At 38.8% G+C, this 19,694-nt stretch overlaps 2 protein-coding genes across 2 annotated transcripts; both read right to left on the bottom strand.

Moving 5' to 3' along the window:
* Positions 1-783: 783 nt before the first annotated feature.
* LOC136235286 (uncharacterized) lies at positions 784-6,648 on the bottom strand. Its single transcript, XM_066024891.1, has 7 exons — positions 6,491-6,648; positions 6,348-6,401; positions 5,771-5,903; positions 5,518-5,621; positions 2,285-2,456; positions 2,036-2,176; positions 784-1,952 (listed from the first exon to the last, which is right to left on the bottom strand). The coding sequence occupies exons 2-7, from the start codon at positions 6,395-6,397 to the stop codon at positions 963-965; spliced, it is 1,590 nt and encodes a 529-aa protein (XP_065880963.1). The 5' UTR covers positions 6,398-6,401; positions 6,491-6,648; the 3' UTR covers positions 784-962.
* Positions 6,649-9,731: 3,083 nt separating this feature from the next.
* Positions 9,732-10,875, bottom strand: LOC136200707 (ATP synthase subunit delta, chloroplastic-like). Its single transcript, XM_065991129.1, has one exon. The coding sequence runs from the start codon at positions 10,701-10,703 to the stop codon at positions 9,957-9,959; it is 747 nt and encodes a 248-aa protein (XP_065847201.1). The 5' UTR covers positions 10,704-10,875; the 3' UTR covers positions 9,732-9,956.
* Between the last annotated feature and the right edge of the window lie 8,819 nt (positions 10,876-19,694).

Genomic DNA, 19,694 nt, shown 5'->3' with positions numbered 1-19,694 from the left:
GTTGGCCTAGGAATAGTTTCAAAGAAACTTCAACAAGAAGTGTTAGAATAGAACCCCAAATCAGTATAAGAATTATTATAGGAGACAAATACTCTTCAACTTTGAATCTCCACCGCCTTTGGCTTAAGTTGATTCGCCCTAGTCCATCGGGGACTAGGAGGCAAGCAACCGTCATAGAATAAAATAGGTGGATGCCCATATGGAAGGAGTCCTATGGTACCAAATTTCACGGGGACAAACTTGACTATGCCAAATCCCCGTGTGGAGCCGAGACTTCCTCGACCCTACAGTAAACCAACCGATTACAAGGGAAGTTCATCCCTATACGAGTCCCGCCAATTCCCAGTTCAAAAAGTATGGCTAAACCTAAACCAATCCTCATAAGCTACTTAGGTGTGGTCTCCTTTGTATCAAACATGCACTAATAGCCAATAGTGTGTCCATAGGACTTCTCTCCTATACCCGCCTCTCTTATCCCAAGTCGGATATCCATCTCAGGATGGATCAGTTTAAGCATGTCCATAGGGCTTCTCTCCTAGGAGATATCCGCCTCTCTTATCCTAAGTGGGATATCCGTCTCAGGATGGATCAATTTAAGCATATGGTCAACGTCCACTGACCCAGAGGATATATATTACTTAGCCATGAAATTCCCAATGAATAAGGATATATATTACCAGAACAAATTGTACATTCATCCTGAACCTCATTGGCACATCACAGCACAAACTATCTGAGATCCCACACAAATCGCAGATTTGTTTTTTTAATCCAAAACCTTGCTGAAGAAATTTGCTGCCATGTTATTACTATACTTGCTCTATAATACTACTGACCTGTTACTTTACAAGTTCAATAACAAGTGGATAAATACAACATTATAATAACACCCGTAAACCAACACTGAATCCACTCACTGGCGGGACCTGGAAATAGATGCTCAGCCACTTGGCGATTCAAATCTAATCCGTGGGGCGAATATTACTGCCTCCAGATTGAGCAGTGTGTCCAAGATTCGAGTGCTGTGGAGTAAACAAATCTGGGTACGAGAAGTACGATTCATCATCCATTGAAGGCAATCTCTCTGGCTGGTGATGTATAGACCCTCGATCACGAACACGTTCATCAGGAGGAGAATCATATTCTACCTTCAGTTTATTGAAGGAAGAAAGGTTTTGCAAATCTGATGGTCGGTGGTCTTCATGAGGATGCGAGTCCAGATAATTTTTAACACCATTGGGATCATCAAAGGAGTCTTGATGACTGAAATGCAGCTTTTCTGTTGTATCAGGTTGATTACAAATATCTGTATAAAATGGATTCTCATCACTATCATCAGGGAACTTCTCGCTATTTTTCTTGGTGAGCTCACTAATTCTGGACTGAGCAAGAGAAGCTGCTGAGCGAGCTGCTGCTGCTGCACGTTCAGCACTTTCTGCAGCAGCTTGAGCAGCAGCTAAGACATCCTGCAAATCAACATTGGCCTTGCTTTTTGTCCTTGAGATAGGAGGCGAACTGCTTGGTATTGCCGAGAAGGATGTAGAAGAAACTGATGGAGGAGAAATAAATGGCAGAAACTGTTTTTGTTCCTCGGTACCTTTAACATTGCGTATTTCATCCTTGGTAACCATTGGCTTTTCTTCTGTCACATTCATACTTTCTATGTATGGTTCTTGTGCAAGATTTTCAGAAGTAGCAGAATGATGTGATGATTCATGATCACTGGTACAAAATGAAAAAGCTGGCATAGGTAACATTTCAGGTGCGGAGGAAGCATTTTTACTTGGTCGTAACGTCACCTTAGGAACTTCCGGAAAATCTAGTACATCGGAATCTGTATCAGAATCCAACTGTTCATTACGGGCATGATCAGGCATAGAGTTCAGTGCTTCATCATGTTTCTCCTTTGGAAGGGGTAATTTAGACCCACTTACAAATTCCGTTGGACCGTTCTGACAACACAAACACATATGTAAGCTGAAGGGACAAAAAAACAAACAAAAAATAAGCCGGCCAGCTAGATGACCTCACTTACCAATAAATCTTCATGTTTTTTCGAAAGTGCAGTTTCAGACTCCGCTGGATCCCAATCTAATTCATGCTCTTCAGCAATTTGCTTCAAAAGCTTCAATTTTACATCAGGTGAAGGCGCACGTATAGATAAGAGTTCTATTAACTGCACAATTTAAATTTACACGAAGAAAGTTAAAATAATAGAAAACTATTATGTAGATGTCAACTTTATGTAAACTATACCAAAATATAAGAAAACAGTTCATAAAACCTGTCGATTGACACCACAATCAGGCATAAGTTCAGTTGCAGCAGCCACAAATTCCTTTCCATACTTGGAAGCAAACATCATTTGCACCTGAAGCAACTCTGGCAGATCGGCACATCTTGGTGCAGCAAAACATATACTAGATATTGCTTCTTTTAGGTCTAATGGGCATTCCCTGAAATAAATTTATCCTTTTAGACATTTCATTTATGAAAGAATTCGAACCTTCAACTCAGAGTTTCCCAAAGCTTCTTATCCCGAAAAACCCTAACGTTTTAAATGAAGTGCAGATTTAGCCCTAACGTATGAAATGGTGCAAATTTAATCATAACGTTTCCAAGCAAGATCAATTTTAGGCCTGCACTATTGAAAATTTGAAAAGACTGGTTTGACTATTATTTAACTGCTATATCGGATTTTCCAAACAAGTTTGTCCATAAATTAAAGCAGTTTAGTACATTTTTGGTTGATTTTTTGTAACTATATTGACAAAAGAAAATTGTGATTAACTTGTATGTAGCAGATTTAGCTTTTAGCATTTTACCAGAATTTTTATAATTTTGTTAGTAATACACTAAATATCTTAAACATAATTGATATTTGGAAGGTCTAAAATTACAGTTAAATATCAGTCAAACCAATTTTCTAATTTTCGATAACATAGGGCTAAAATTGATCTTGCTTGGAAACGTTAGGATTAAATTTGCATCATTTCATATGTAGGGGCTAAATCTGCGTTTCGCTTAAAAAGTTAGAGCTAAATTTGGTCTTTATCCCCTTCTTTTTCAACTATTGTGTTCTAAGGTTAATATTAATGCTGAGAAACTAAACAATTTAGTAACAGAAATTGGCAGAAAACATTTAAATTATTCAAATTATATGACTCTAGTCAAAAAAAATTGAAGGCTTTATTTTTCTTTCTCTGATAGGGAAATGGGACCCCACAAACCTAATTAAAGAAAAACAATTTATAAGAATAAATAGAAAGCCTATAACTGGAAGAAAATAATGCCAATCCATCTCTACAAATAAATCATGGCAATGATGTGCAATTTATGAACCCTTCGAAAATTCAAATGCAGATGCAATTGTTCCTTATTTAGCTTATAACAATAGCATTTAGAAGCATAGTTACTATAAGCACACCTCAGGCCTCAGGCTTCAGGATGAGGCTTGTGAGTATGGCTGTAAATGAGCTGAGCCGAGCCGCTCATGAGCGGCTCGGTGCTCAACTCGATAAAAGCTCGGCTCGGCTCAACTCGATTTATAAATGAGCCACTCACGAACACGATTTAGACGCTCTATTCGTAAATGAGCCAAGCTCGAGCACGACGAAACTTGGTTTGGAAGCTTGCAATCAGACTCAGTTATAGGCTCGTGAACAAGTTCGATAAAAGATCGTGAATAAGCTCAAGAATAATATCAAAAATTATTTATATTTAATAATTATAATTTGATATATGGCCCATTCCAAAATTCTTTTATTTGATATTATAGTAAAATATAAATTAGGTTATTAGGATAGGGAAGGGATTTAAGGTTCACTTCTGCTCCTCCCATTCCTCTTTTCACTTCCACCTCCCTCTCCTCACACTATTTTTTTATTTAATGTTTAAAAGAAGATTTTTAATGTTTATGCATGTAAAATTGTATTATTTCATTGCTAAACATGCTATTATTTTATTTGCGAACACAATAAACGAGCTTGTTCATGAACATGCTTAAGGAGCTACTCGCAAGCATAGCTCGTGAACAAGATAAACGAGCTGGCTCGTGAACAAACGAGCCGAGTTCAAACACAAATGTGAGCTCGAACTGAGTTGGAAGCTCGGCTCGAGCGCATTAACATTGAGCCGAGCCTGAGCAGGCCAAAGCTCAGGCCGGCACGATTACAGCCCTACTTGTGAGGTTCCAATCTCATTGCCTCAGCCTACAAAGAGCAGGGTCTACTCATGAGGCGTGCAATTTTTACTCAAGTCCAAGGCATAAAAGGCGTGCCTTCTCAGCATTATCCTATACTATACTATGCTATATTAAATTCAATCCTTTGAGCATCCTATTCATTAATTAAAACAATGAAAAGAGCTTATGATGTTTCCACCAACATCATATTGGATTTCTGGAGATGGTAGGGTTAAAGAGCAGGCCCTATCAGGCTAGATCAGTTAAATATATATATATAAAGAAAACATGTCATTTGCACCCATCAACACAAGCTGCAAACCTTAGGACAATGGACAAAGGACAAGGTAAAAAAAGTATCTTCTTATGTAAGGGCCAATATTCTAGATTAAGAGTTGAGGATCATAATTTTCAAGAAGAGTACTATAATGATGATTAAAAAGAAAAAAATTGGAAATGATCAGCTTTTGAATGTGATGATAACAATGATACAGATCATGTTGAGGAACTCTTGTGGTTGCTTTACGGATTGTTGAAATTTAGTAGGAGAAGGCATTTTAGGTCTATTTAACATCGTCATTTTGGATGTAGAAGATAATGATGCATTGCTTGTTCACGCATATCTTATGTTATGGATAGTGGCAGTTTTACTATAAAAACTTTGTGTGTGCGTGCACGCACATCTCAACTCTGTAAAGGCACATCAATGTGACTTGCACCCGTCTGAATTACATGCCAATAACAAATCAAAATGCTTTACCTGATGAAGTAAACATTTTTTGGGAGTTAAGAAACTAAAATGTCCTCCCTAACCAGTCAATAATGACAATCCATAGTTGGTGGTACAACTTGGCATCTTCTGTCCTGACTTTTTCCTTTATGTTCTTTCCTTTATTCTCTCTCTCTTTTCTGGTGGACCAAACCCAATAGGGCAGCCCGGTGCACTACGCGTCCCCGCTGAGCGAGGGTCCGGGGAGGGGTCCCACCATAAGGGTGTACTAGGGGCAAGCCTTCCCTTGCCGATTTATTTGGCAAGAGGCCGCTCCTAAGACTCGAACCCGTGACCTCTTGGTCACACGACAACAACGTTTACCGTTGTGCCAAGGCTCGCCCTCGTGGACCAAACCCAATATGATTAAAAAAAAAAACCAAGCAACTCAATATAATTCTACAATTTCACCTAAAACTAAGTTCAAATCATTTCATCTAATCCCAACTTGCTTCATACTACTAGTCTTACGAAGCATCAGTACTAAAAATATGATATATGATAGCCCATGAACAGAGCATTATCGGAAAAGATATAGCATGACAATATAAATTTGTGGAATAACCTTTGTGCTTCAATGATTGGAAGTCGCACAGAAATAAGCTCACAGAAAAGCTCCATGATCTCTTGAGCAGCCATCATGTTCTCTTCTCTTATTATATGCTCTACCTGAAACAGATGGGGAAAAGCCATTATGAAACGATAAGGAGATTTTCATCTTACACCTAGGTACAAATCTTTCTCCAAAAAAGAGGTTCATATTCATTGAACAGCATTACTAGCGTACAAACAATAATTTTAAAAGCAGGAACTTATACCCGAATGCGAGCAGTAGCTTCTTGGCCAGTCTCAAGAAGCTTAGCAATGTCTCGTCGCATTTGCTTTATCTGAATCTCCCTCCTATTGCGTAGCAACTTAATCCGAGGCATAGACAACTTGAGTAGCGTTTTACTAGACATAAACAAGACAATGGCAAAGGAAACCAAACACCAAACATTCGTGTCATCAACTCCAAATAACAAATCAAAGCATTCACTTAAGAGACTAACAAGATCAAAAGCCACATGTGAACCAACTTGTACCAGAAGTAGACAAATATCAGGCAAATTAAAAAAAAATACTGCAATGCAAAAGATGGAGGTGTTTAATTGTTTAATAAAAACTCAATTTCTGAATATTTCACTCAATTGCGAAAGATCGGAAGAATAATGTCATAGAATTGACCATCCAAAACGATGTTTCCGTGTCTAGTCCAGCATTTTCTCAGGAATCGAACTAATCTCATAAGCTCACAAATAACACCCAGTAGAAATACAATGTTCAAATTAAACAGAAGCCTCCAAACAAATAAATACAAATACACAAGAATTAAGGAGCAGAAATTAGAAAAGTTACCATTTGGGAGCTTTAAAGCCCTTATTGAAGAAGGAATCGAGCATCGACATGATCCTTTGGGAAAAAAGAGCAACCAAACTCCTAATTAGAAAAACCTATATATTAAAGTAAAATTATAAATAGAAGAAGTGAGGAATAGAAACCTCGGATTCTGTTGAATTAAAAGGATATTAAAAAAAATATTAAAATTGGAGACGCGCAATCCACCAGCAAGAACTGCTTCCTTACGATCGAAGGCTTCTTTGATTTTTGTAACTAAATTTTGTTTGATAATTTGATTATTCTTGCAGAACTGTGAGAGATATTACTAATGCGAGGGCCCGGGAGGGTTGATGATGAAATTTGTGGGGCCAAACGCTGCCTAATACACTTCCGACGAACCTTCTCCAATAGTCGGTTACTGTCTATCGCATCTCTCACAGGCCCAATTTAACGGCCCACTTCATTTCTATTTATAATGAGATATAAGGCAAAAATATATAATCTTTCTCTTAAAATAGTATAATCTTTTGGCAACTAAAAATAATTTTACTTTTAATCTTTAAAAATGATAATTTTTAAAGTTTGGATCAATTTCGGAAATTATTATAAAATACAAATTTTTTTAGCTGGTTCTAAACAAAATTTACATTTTTTTACTATGATAAAAACAATATTTAGCTTTTACAATATTTGTGTTTGGAAAATATTTATGCTTAAACATTTGAGCACAAATAGACACTCTCTTTACCTTATCTAGGTTTATTTGCTCTTTTAAAATAAGTGGAAATTCAAAGTGTTTTGCATGGTTGTAAGGTGAGTAGACATGCTCTTCAAGTTTTGCACTTATTATCTGCTGATAATAGTTTCTTCTTCTTTCAAAGTGTGTAGGTCTGAGAATTTAACGATGAAATCTCTGTTAAGTAAGTATGACAATATTTCGGATCAAACAGTTAATCTTCAAAAGTCTGGAATTTTCTTTACTATCAATGTGGAGGATAGTTTGCAAACTGATATCCAACGCATTTTAGATGTTCATTCTACTATAAATATATGGAGGTATCCCGTGTTGCCATCACTCGTTAGTATAAAGAAGTATTCAGGTTTTATCATCTTTGGGACAGTCTTTGGCAGTGTTTTATTCGCCCAGAATGATAGCCTTTTGTCTCAAGCAGGTAGAGAGGTTCTCTTAAAATTGGCTGCCCAAGTTATTCCTTTTTATTGTTATCTTTTTCCTTCCGATTTCTTTATGTGATGAGTTGCAATATATGATGAATTCCTTTTAGTGTGTGTGTGGGGAGGGGGGGGGGGGGTCGAGTGAAGGGAAGAAACAAATTCATTGGATTAGGAGTTAAGGGATGCATGATATTATGTTGGAATCAGATGTGAAACAGGTAGTTGATAATTTGTACGATACTTGTTTGGATAATTGAGTGTTTGGCCAATTTACCTATCATTGTCGTAGTATCATTAGAGTGCATCATTGTTTAACTATTTTCCATGTATAGCATCAACTCCAATAGACTCTTAATTCCTCCTCAAATCACTAAAGGGGCGTTTGATTGAAGTAGGGGTAACAAAAGGAATCCAGAAATGGGATCAAAGAGAAACGAAAGGAATGACCCTAAATTTCCATGTCTGTTTGTTTCAATTGTGGAAAGGGAATGATATACTTCTGATTCTATTTATAGTTGCTTGGTTTGGTTTAAAGGTAAATCAAAGTTGTGGATTCTTTTTAATAATAGTTTGTATATAGCTACATGTTTTGCATTAATAAATTGATCACATGTAACTATAGGAATCAAAATCAATTATTTCAACCATTAAAATTAAAAGATGGTGAAATAAAGGAAACTAAAACAAATTAATCAAAGGAACTGCATAAAAATCGTATTTAAAAAAATAACTATTTTAAAATAATTAAAAAAATAAATATTAAAACTGAAATAATATGATAAAAAAAAATTGGTCAAAACTATTTTCAAGGTAAAAAATGTAAAATTAAATAAGTAAAAAGATCAAAAGTAAAATTAGTCTAAAAATAATAAATAAGTAAAATAATAAAAAAAATTAGGAGGATGGTAGAGTTGCAGGGTAATAAAAGATGAAAAATAGTTAGGATAAACTCAACACTAAAAATGTTACAATAATTTAGTAACACAAACACTAAAAAAAATATGTAATATGCTATTTCACTTTCCATTTTCTGAAACCCCACAACAAACGTTGCATAAGAGTCTCAATTTCTTCCTCTCGGCTAGTTTCTCCCTCCTCTTTATTGTCTTTCTTATTTTATTAATAATTCATCATTGATAATTGATTAAAAAAGTAAAAATAAATATATAACCATTTTAATGATACAAAATAAATAAAAATGTGTATGAAAAGTATTGTTGGAATGATTATATTTTAGTTAAAAATCAATTGTTTATATTATTTTTAAAGAGCATGATACATCTATTACTTTGCGTTTTACTTAAACTTCAATTATCTCTGAATTTTTTAAAAAATTCAATAATTTTTTATTCTTATCTAATTGCATTCGATAACTCTTTATTTTCTAATAGAATTTGTTGGATGTAAAATATGAGAGGTATATTCCGTCAGGTGTGGATAAAGAAAAAACCAAATAAATAAATAAATAATTAGAAAACTTTTGAAACTTTTTGGAATGTTAGAGTTATTAAAAATCTGTTTCAAAAAAAAAAGTTAAAGGATTATTGAATGAAAGATAAGAAAAATGGATTATTAAATACAATTGCATATTGAATAATTTATAACATTTTGGACTTAGAGTGAACTTCTATTTGGTTTACTTGCCTTTGTTTTGGAGTTGGGAGGTTAATGGAGGTGAGAGTTAAATGAGGTAATGAAAAGGAAAGTGATGGAAAGTAAAATTAAAAATTAACCTTGTTTGAGATTTTATAAGATGTAAACGAGGTTAAATGTTTAACTTCGTTTGAGAGTTTAAATATAGAAGAGAAAGAAAGTTAAATTTACTTTGCTGTAGAAATAAGAAATTTTAAAAAACTTTACGTTACTTCCATTAACCTCCAAGAGGAAGTAAAGATTTAACCCCATTAACCTCCATTTACTCTCAAAAAATAACTTCCAAACAAGATTAACTTAATATTTAACCTTCCATTACTTCCGAGCAAAGCTTACTTCCAAACAAGATTAACTTAATATTTAACCTTCCATTACTTCCGAGCAAAGCTTACTGTCCAAAACACAAAAATGAGTAAACAAACCAGTAAGAGTAAGAGAGCAGATATGCTCTTCACCCTAATCCAACTATTTGGGGACAACTTCTATAAGGTCTGTTGCAGTTTCCAATGTTCTCTGAGTTGATTTTAACAGATTTGTTTGTTTGGCTTAAAAAGAAGAAAGAAAAATACAATTCGATTGAATAAAACTGCAATCGATCTTGTTCTTCGTGCTTCAGTCGTAAAATTAATAATAAAGCTCTGTAACATATTGCTATGGCCTGGCAGACAGGCATTGATGCTCCAAACAAATTCCATTTTTCTTCTTCCTTACCAAAATACACTAATTACGTTCCAATATTACAAAACTCAACATCAAGAATTTCCAATATAAAAGCATTTTATAATTTATACACAATCTAATCTAAGCAGCTAATTGAATATCACCCAAATCAATTTGAGATGCAATTTCCTCCAACTGTTTCTTCACACTCAAATCAATAAGCTTCGATCCAGATTGTCCATACCTTATGGTGAATCCAGCCACCAAGCTTGGGTCAATCAAAGTCTTAATCCTCACATTCTTAGCTCCAGTTAGCTTCTGCACTTGCTTCGCTATCTGAGCCAAATGCTGAGATTCCAATTTCACCACCGAAGTCACTGTCGCCAGCTCTGTATCCGTTAGTCTATTGTACACAATCTCGAATTCCTTCACGATTTCCCGAACTATTTCGATGCGCTTCGCGTCTATCAAGATGTTCAAGAAATTTGAAGTGTGAGGCTGAAGTTCCGTCTCTTTCGCAATTTCATCCACCACTTCCCGTTTCTTCTCGATGCTGATTGTAGGATTCAAGAAGAAAACCAGCAATTCAGGACCTTCGAATAGCTTCTCGATTTTGTCAACGTCCGCAGCGGTGGCCTCTAGAGTGCTGTTTGATCTCGCGATATCGACTAGGGCGGCTGCGTAACTGCTTGCAGCTGTCGCCGACATTCTCGCACCATAGGCACCGCCGCGTCCGCGGCTGTTAGTGGCAGTGGATATGCTGAGAGAAGGAAAAGTGGCGGAGAAGGAAAGGCTGAGGGGTTTTTGAGATGAAATAGTTCCGGAGAGGCGCGCGGTCGGCGGGATTTTGGACTGGAGAGAAATTGGGGCGTTTTGCAAAGCTGCCATTGCCGGAGCAGAAGAAGAAAGAGAGAATTGTGGCGGATAGAGGAAGGAATGAAATAAGGGTATGATGATGAAGAAGGAAAGAAAGATTATGAATATGATAGGATTGGACGGTGGAGATGTGGAAGAAGGAAGAACGGACGGTGGAGGAAGAAGGGGTTATCTTGTGAGTGGACAACCATAGCCACTGAGAAATCTAGAGGAGATAAGGGAATTCACGAAAATTAGTGGGCTGCCTGTGGGCCTTATGGAAACGGAGAAAATTGTTCATTTTTCTGTGGCTAATTCATTTTTATTTTTCTCCCAAAATTAATTTTTCCTTATCTTTTTGGGATTACCTTATTAATTTAAAAACAATTTACTTGTACCAATTAAGTTTGTTTTAGATGGTTAAGGGATTCAAGTTAATTAAACTAAATCTCGAGTTGGAGTTGTAATAGAAAGCTTTAATTTGAAGGATGTTTGATTAGTCTCGAACCGAGAAATCAAATAACTATATGATACTCTGACAGACTGTTTGTAACACGATAAATATTTTAGAAAATTTGACATCACTTCTTCATTTTTTTACTGATAAAAAATATAATAGGAGAAGGGATATGGGTCAAGCCCAACCCAAATCTACCCAATTAGAAGCATAAGACCCACCAAGGGGCTGCCTCTATCTATAAAAGGAGCTCACTAACCACTAAATAAGGTCTGCCTACTTATCTCTCTTATTTACTACTTTATCTCTCTACCCATTCCAAAACTAACTTGGACGTCGAAGTGTTCCCAGGACCGCTCCTTGCACAATGACGACATTCGATCGCGAAGCCTTACCGCTGCCCCATATTTCCATTATTTGGTACGATGAACGTGGAGTGCAAGCGAACCTCAGATCGGTCTAAAGCATACTGCATACAATGAAAGACTCGGCACAAATCACTCCATTGAATGAGATGTTGGAAACCACCATCAGAACTTCCTTAAACCATGGGAGGGAAGAACCATCGCCAAGCCCTGTAATGGTGCCGGTGATTCTAGCCCCCGATAAGGTGGAGCTGGGAGAAGAAGAAGCATGCAACACCATCCAGCTCATAAATGTCATCTGCAACTTCCAAGTTGTCCAGACAGTCTATACGGCAGCCCAAATGAAGATCATCGACCAACAGGCGAGCCTCTAGGAGGAGAATGAGAAAATTTGGCAGTTCCTTAAGGGGGCACTGGACTGGCAGCTATCTCCACCCACTTGGGAAGCTTGGTGGCTTTAGATCCTGCAACATCACCTTTACCGAACCACCCAACGGGCTCCATCCCACCGTCCGGGCCTTGTTTGCCTACGAGCGGAGTATAAATCTAGGGTATGGCACCCCAAGAAGTTGAAGACCTACTGGAAGCCAAAATTCAACGCTTCCTCGATAAAGCGAGCTCTCGATGGAGTAATGGGGGAAAAATGTAACCTCCAGCAAGACCCATTGTCCACCGCATCATCGAAACTCGTTTTCTCCGAGACTATAAGGCCCCCCCGCCTAGTGTTTTACTTTGGAATCGAGGACCCTAACGACCATGACGTCTTTTTTATGAGCACCATCAACCTATACTCGAAAGACGAAGACATTATGTGCAAGGTTTTTCCAACAACCTTATCAAGGAGCACCCATGAATGGTACCATGTGCTGGCTCCAGAATCGATCGACTCATTCGACCTCATAAATAACCTTTTTCTCTGAAGATTTGCGGTAGCTGTGAAGGTCCGCAAGATCAGTTCTTATCTTAGTGGCCTCCATCAGCGACCCATTGAGCCCCTCAGAAAATTTCTATCCAGGTTCCACCACATGGCTTCGCATGTGAAGGGCCTCAATCTAGAGGTCGCACACGACGTGCTGGTGAAGGGAACCTTATGTGAACTACTGATGCAGAAGTGCTTCCAAAAGATGCCCTGATCTGTCGAGGAGCTGATGACCATGGCACAGACCTTTGTCTGGTATGACGATTGCGACCGCTCTTTGGGGTACGAAGAGTCAGAAAAAGACAAGGCGAAAGGCGAGACCAAATGAGAGGAAAAGGGCAAAGCCCCCGCAGAACCCAAAGATAGCACGAAGAGCAGGAAGGAGGAAGCAACATGGCATATTAGTCGCGGAGAGAGCCCGATCATAACGATCGTATGAGCAACCACAAGTCAGAAAAAGCCTTCGGTAGGGAAGTACACTACGTAGCCCCACCGCCTCTACGCAGGGGTGGGCAGCAGCACTCATCTTCCGAAAGACCTACCAGAGCTCGCACAGATAAAGAGCTATACTGCAAGTATCACAAATCCTCCCGACACTCGACAGAGAACTGCAACCAGTTACAGAAGGAGATTGGCAAAATCATCGAGCAAGGAGCACCCCATAGGGCTCCAAGAGAAACAGACCTAGCTCATAGACATTGTGACTCAGCTCCAAGGCTGAACGATAGCAAGAAAACCCACTATCAATGGGAGATCCACGTCTTCAGAGAGGGGGCGCTCGCCTATAATAGAGCCTGACGCGCCTCAACGGCGTTCGGTTCCGCTGAGGCCGACTAAGGGATAAGTGTACCCCGTCGTTATCAAGTAATAAATCTGGAAAGTCCAGGTATCGAATCCACAGGACTTATTTACCACAAGTATCGAGCTACTTGGTCTCAGGTGTTATCTAGGTTGTGTGGGTTTTGAGTTGGTTTTGTTTAAGTTAATCTACTCCTAGTTAAATTATGCTACTCCTAGCTAAGTTATACTAATTCGAACTAAGCTATTCTACTCCTAACTAAGTTATTCTACTCCTAATTAAGTTAAACTACTCCTAGGTGATCTTTAACTAATGCAATTACCCGAAGAAACATGGTATGAACGATAATAATGAAGATAGATTCTTATGTCAACAGATTAAAAACCTAATCTAAGTCACTTGTATTCAAGGCGATTAACCCTACTTACCCTCCTGAAGTCTCTAGTGCGTGATTCCCTTGTAAGGCCGAAACTAGGTCTAAGGCTCAGCAATTTGGGCTTAATCAACTAAGAGGTCATCAATCTCCTAGGCTCTGACTAGGTCAGATTCAGCTCACAATATGTGCCTACTAGATTTTAGGGCTTTTGAATGAGTTAAACCAATTGAATAAAGCGTAAGACAAAGATTAAACAAATAACCATAGAACAAAATAAGAGCTAAGGTATTATTAAAGGCGAAGAACAATGTCACAGGATACAATTAGCCTAGGATTCATAGACTGTATCAAAGAGTACAAACAAGGAAAGATAAAAGAAGATACGAAAATCCCTTTCAGGGAACCTGTCTACTCTGCAGCCGGCCTCCTAGGTCTTAAGGACGGACCTTAAATATTCCTCGGTGAGCGGAGCTTCGAATGTGCTTCAATGGAGGTTGAAGGAGATGGAGGAGGTGGAGAGGAATCTTCAAGGGTGAAGGCTAAAGTAAATTACAAGAATGAAAGATATCTAATTTACAATTGGAAAATCTTATTTATAGACGCGGTTCGGGCCCTCTTTCTGACCTAAGTCATGTCCTTTTGCAGGTGGGAAGTCGTGGAGTCAACGTGTCTTCGTGGGGCCGGGAATTAGTCTTTTTGACTGATTCCCGTAGGTCAGCTCACCGAGCTGGCCTCCAGCTCGCCCGAGCAGGCCCCTGAGGGCCTGCTCGGTGAGCTGGCACAGCCAGCTCGGCGAGCTGGCCTACAAAGGCCAGTTCGTCGAGCGGCAATGCCCAGAACGCCCATGCACATTTGCTGAATTTCCCCTAAACGTGTTTTTCACCCGAATTCATTCCTGCACATGTACGAAACTCCAAACAACATTAGTCCAAGGGCTAAATTGACCCGCCAATCGCTCATTTTAAGTAAAAACTCCATTTGGTGCGACTTTTGGCGGATCAATTAGCTATAAAAGATAATGGAAATCTGACGTACATGTTATTTTGGCCATATTTGCCTGAAATTACCAGAAAACGAGCCTAAACAACAAAAAGTTAATAAAACATTTCCAATTTCTAACTAACTCACACAAAGGCATATAAATGCGAGAATTGCTCGCTTATTCACGAAATAACGCTAAAAACCGTCCTAAAACCGTACCCAAAGATAGGGGGTTTTGACCCCTATCAAACCTCCTCGCACTTAAAACTTTACTTGTCCCCAAGTAAACTAAAAAACTAAACCCGCAATCACAAGCAAGCTAGAAAACCTCCTGGTTTGACTAGGTGCTTGACACAATTTTGAGCATCTGTAATTACATGCATTCGAAAATACAAAGTAGAGACACGATATCCAAAAGCCGCATTTCAATTATCACAGGTCATATGTTTAAGAAAAAGGACACATGTTCAATTAAACGAGCTTAAGGGAATAGCTAAGTAAAACACCTCACCATAGGTAGTTCACTCAATTCACACAATTTTGGTGGCTAAAGTGTTTACTCTCGGCTTATGTTCTTGCTTAGGATTACGTTGATTTTGCACGTTCATCCGAGTTCCTCTACTATAATATATGACTCCGATGATATCAAAAACAGCCTCGAATTGGGGTTGTAATGTGGTTAGAGGGTTAAAGGTACAACAAGGGTTAGGAGTTCTAGCGCTAGAAAAACAAAGTTTAAAATGACTTTAGCAAATTGGGAAGTGATTGAGCTTTTTATTCATATATATTTTCCTGAGACGTTCTAGTTTTAAGACTTAGGAGATATGGTTCTCCTTCTTTTGTTCGTCTCTTTTCTTTTTCTTTTCTGTTTTTCCTTTTTCTCTTTTTTTTTGGGTAGTAACGCTCAATCACTTCTTAGCCTTTTGGCTTGCTACTATGATGCCATAAACAAAGATAAAGCGCTAGAAGAAAACAAAGGCTCAATGTGAGCTTTGCAAAAACTCGGCTTAAGTAACAAACCAAGTGATGGTTTGCAAAAATTGGGTTAGAACGAAAGAAAAATCTACAAACTACAAAAATACAGGCTCAAAGGGGCTTCCTAGAGTAGATGAAAAAAAGAAAATAAGGTAAAGAAAAGGTTAATTCTAATGAGGCTGATTCATCGTTTAACATCTCAAATCATCGCATGTAGGTTCAACTCGGTATTAGGTGCAAAATCTGTAATCTTTCCACAAGTCAAAGCATTCACACAAAAATGTCAAGAAAAATAGCTTTTTGATGTTCGCTCTTAGGCTCAAATTCAACTCACAGTTCTTGGGTTTCAATTTTGTGCTTACTAGTTCTCCCCAAACTCGAGTTTAATATCACATGCCTTCAATTCTTAAGTTATCTACCTAAGTAATGATTTTAGCATTTCTTCAAAAGTAGGGTCTAAATGCAAACTTTAGCTCATGCTTTTACAGATACAAGGATTGTGTCCTACACCTAAACTAGTTGTCATGCAATTTTAGATTCGGTTCTCAGCCCTCAAGGTAAAATAACGAAGTTTAGATTCGAAGGAGGTTCACGGTTTTAGGTCCTAAACATGCAAAAACATAGATAAAACCCAAAAACGCTAAACTAAACTAGACACGACGCAACAAAAATTTAAAAATTATACAAATTTTTGTAAGTTTGTCTACCCTTCATCCTCACACTTAAATCATGCAATAAGTTCCAACATTGCATATAAAACACTAAAACGCATGTGAAAGAAGTTAGGGTGGAGAAGACAACTTACTGATCGGCCGGGGGGTATGGCCATGGCATGTTGTAGCGCTCATAGTAGTCTTTCGCTATATACTCAAGGCCTGTAAGTCTCCGATCCATGTTCTGTTCAAAATTGGTAAATCGTTGGTCCATTTGTTGAACAGTGTTAAAGGTTTGGAGGTTAAGGTCCCTCATCTCTGCCATCATTGTGTTTACTGCTTGGAATTGGGCCTGCATCCCCGGCTCTTGATATTCCGTGTGGTCCCATGCTGCTGCAGCTGCAACTTCTTCCTCCTCAGATTCTTCTTGCTCTTCCTCCCTCTGTTGTGGTGGCTTCCACGCTCGTTTCTGCGCCCTTCCGCTTGAGCTTGCTCCTCCAGATGGGTCCCTATTTAAAACTGTACGAAAAGTAGATCTTCCCAAAAATTTGGAGTTAAGCAATTGAGGGTGGAAACCCTCTTCCTCGATGTCCACATCTTTGAATTGGTCATCAAGGAAGTGGGTTACCAAGTATCCAAGCCCAAGTGAGCCGCATTTTCTACTTGTTTGGCTCTGAAAACCTTCAAAGATAGCTTTCACATTATCAACGGGTTTATGGTTGGCCACGCACCACAATATGAGCAATTCTGTGCTCGAGACCTTGTTGCTCTCGTTTTTGCCTAGCAAGTTGTGTGCTACAAACTTGTGTACAAGGTTCAACATTGGGTCTAGGAGAGAGACCGGACTAGCAGTGCGGGAGTCATAATCTGATGACCCCGTTAATTGGTACCAGGCTTTGCTCACTGTCATGGGTTCCTCAAAACCCGAGACTGCTTCAGGGGAGTTATAGACTCCCATACAAGCTGCTATCACAGTCTCACTAAGACGAAAAGGTTTACCATTCAATCTGAAGGAATATTTATTAGTTCCTATAGGCAGTTCCTTTTTCAAGGTGGTCAGAAATTCCACGGTGTAATTATCATATGCTAGAGTCTTTTTTTGTGGCTAGGTGATACCAGCCTTGGAATTTTAGGATTTCCTTAAAATCCTTTTCCAACCCTAGAGACGCTAGGTATTTCTGATCAATAATAACTCGGGTAGCATGGTCTTGCCTAGAAAACCGATCGTATAATAACGCCTCACGCTCATTGACTAATCTAAAAGGAGGATTATACTTAGCTTGTAAGGCTTCGCTGAATTCAATATCGGAGTCGACATCATTGTCAACCACGACCTTAGCTTTACCTTTCCTGCCCATAGCACCTGAGAGGTAGACCAAACAGACTAGTTAGAACATATTCACATCGTTGAACCTAAATTCCTAAATAACCAACCTATAGGCATAAGTTGTAGTTTAGAAACTTAGGGACCAAAAAGTATAAGTTTTCATTCCCTAAGTATTTTACCCGTAATTCCAAATCCGTGAAAAATCAAAGATGCCCAGTGACCAAAATGTGTTAAGAATGTGAGATAGAGTCTTACTGACAAGTTTTCAGCTATAAACTGAATAGTTGAATTTTTGAGCTAAAATGGAGATTTTACCCAAATTGAGCAATTCCTCCAAAAATTCACAAATTAAGAACTCAAACCATACCCAAGGCACATATGGATTATAATGACATCATAGATTGTAAGAAGATCAAGAAATAAAAGTAAACAAGTGATTATTTGAGCAAGAAGATAAAAATCCCCAAAACCTAGGGTTATCTCAAATTTCAAAAACCAATGTCCTAAACTAAAATCTAATCCTAGAAACATGTTAGAAATCAAAAATAGGTAAGAATCCATACCTTATTTGTTGAATTTGGGTTAGATTTGTGGATTTGGGGGTTAGATTTGTGAAAAAGGGAAAAGGAAAAGAAGAAGAGAAGGAAAGAAAGAAAGAAAGAAAAAAGAAAGTGGGGAAAGGGATGAATAGTCATCCCCTAAAAAGAATATATATATATATATATATATATATATATATATATATTTTTTTTTTTGTTCGGGAAAAAGATCCCGAATGGCCCCGCGTCGGCCGAGCTGGCTTGCTCGGCCGACCAGCTCGGCGAGCTGGGCCTCCTTGGGCCAAAATATGTTTTTTTTAACAGAATATGGGGGCGCAAAACTTGACAATTCAACAATGACTATGAGAATTATGAAAACAACAATCAAAATTAACAAAAAGGAAAAGAAAATTGCAAAAATAATTGTTCAAGTTTTGAATTTAAACCGGGGAGAACCCGATTTCTCCCCCTTACTCAAACCTTTCTCGGGATCTTCGGATTCTTCTCCGTTGTGCTTGGGAGAGAGCCCTGTGGCCTTTCCTGTCTGTCCCTATTGATCTGGGCTACCTGATTGCTCAGATCCTTGCAGAAGGCTTCGTTATTAGCAAGCCTAGCCGAAATCTCTTTCAAGAGAGTCACCACTTCGTCAGATTCCTTGGAAGGTTGCATTGGCCCTTAGTTCTACGACTGATATGGGGACATGCCAAGTCCCTGCTCTCTGTGTTCCTGAACAAAACCACTGGGAGGTCTAAGCACATTCTGGTTTGAATTTCCGTAGGATAGGTTCGGGTGCTGAGGCCTCCTATAGTTGTTGTTGTTGTAGGAGTTGTAGTTGTTGGGGTTGTAGTTGTTATAGTTCTGGTTGTATCTCGGTTGCCCCCCAATATAATTAACCATCTCCACCCCATCTCCAGTGAAAGGGCTACCTGCCTGACAATTCTTTCCATGGTGGTCGCCGCCACAGTGCACACAGGTGGGAGGTTGGCTGAATTTAGCCAACAGGACGTCCATCTTCCTACTTAGATCCGCAACAACCGGATTTTGTTCTTGTTCTTCCACAGCAAACACCCGCTGCCTTGTGGGGCCAGCGAGTTTCTCCTCTTGCCACTGCACACTCTTCCTAGTCAGCTCATTAATCATGTCATATGCCTCTGTTGCTGTCTTCCTGAACAAATCTCCACCCGCTGCGGAGTCTATAGTAGCTCTGTTAGTGGGTGTCAAACCGTGATAGAAGACGCTTACCAATTGATGTTTAGGTATGTCATGATGAGGGAACATGCGCAGCATTTTTCTGAATTGGGTCCAAGATGTGTGGAGCGCTTCGTGCTCGGGTTGGTGGAATGAGGTAATCTCATCCCTGAGCATTGCTGTCTTCGAGGGAGGAAAGTAGTAGGACAAGAACTCCTCCAGTCCTGCCCAAGTTGTGATTGACCCGGGCTCCAGTGTTCTTAGCCATTCCAAAGCTTTCCCAGTTAGAGAAAATGGGAACAACTTCAGCCTAGCGGTATCTTGGGGAACCCCATTTGTTCTCGCAGTGTCTGCGCACATTAGGAAGCGATCCAGGTGATCATTTGGGCTTTCATGTGCTTCCCCTCCAAACAGTCCGGTTTGTTGAATCAAGTGAATTATGCCT

Source organism: Euphorbia lathyris, chromosome 7, assembly GCF_963576675.1.
Source record: "Euphorbia lathyris chromosome 7, ddEupLath1.1, whole genome shotgun sequence".
Lineage (NCBI taxonomy): Eukaryota > Viridiplantae > Streptophyta > Magnoliopsida > Malpighiales > Euphorbiaceae > Euphorbia > Euphorbia lathyris.
Note: the sequence above shows the minus strand (reverse complement) of the source record. Positions and strands in the feature narration are given on the sequence as shown.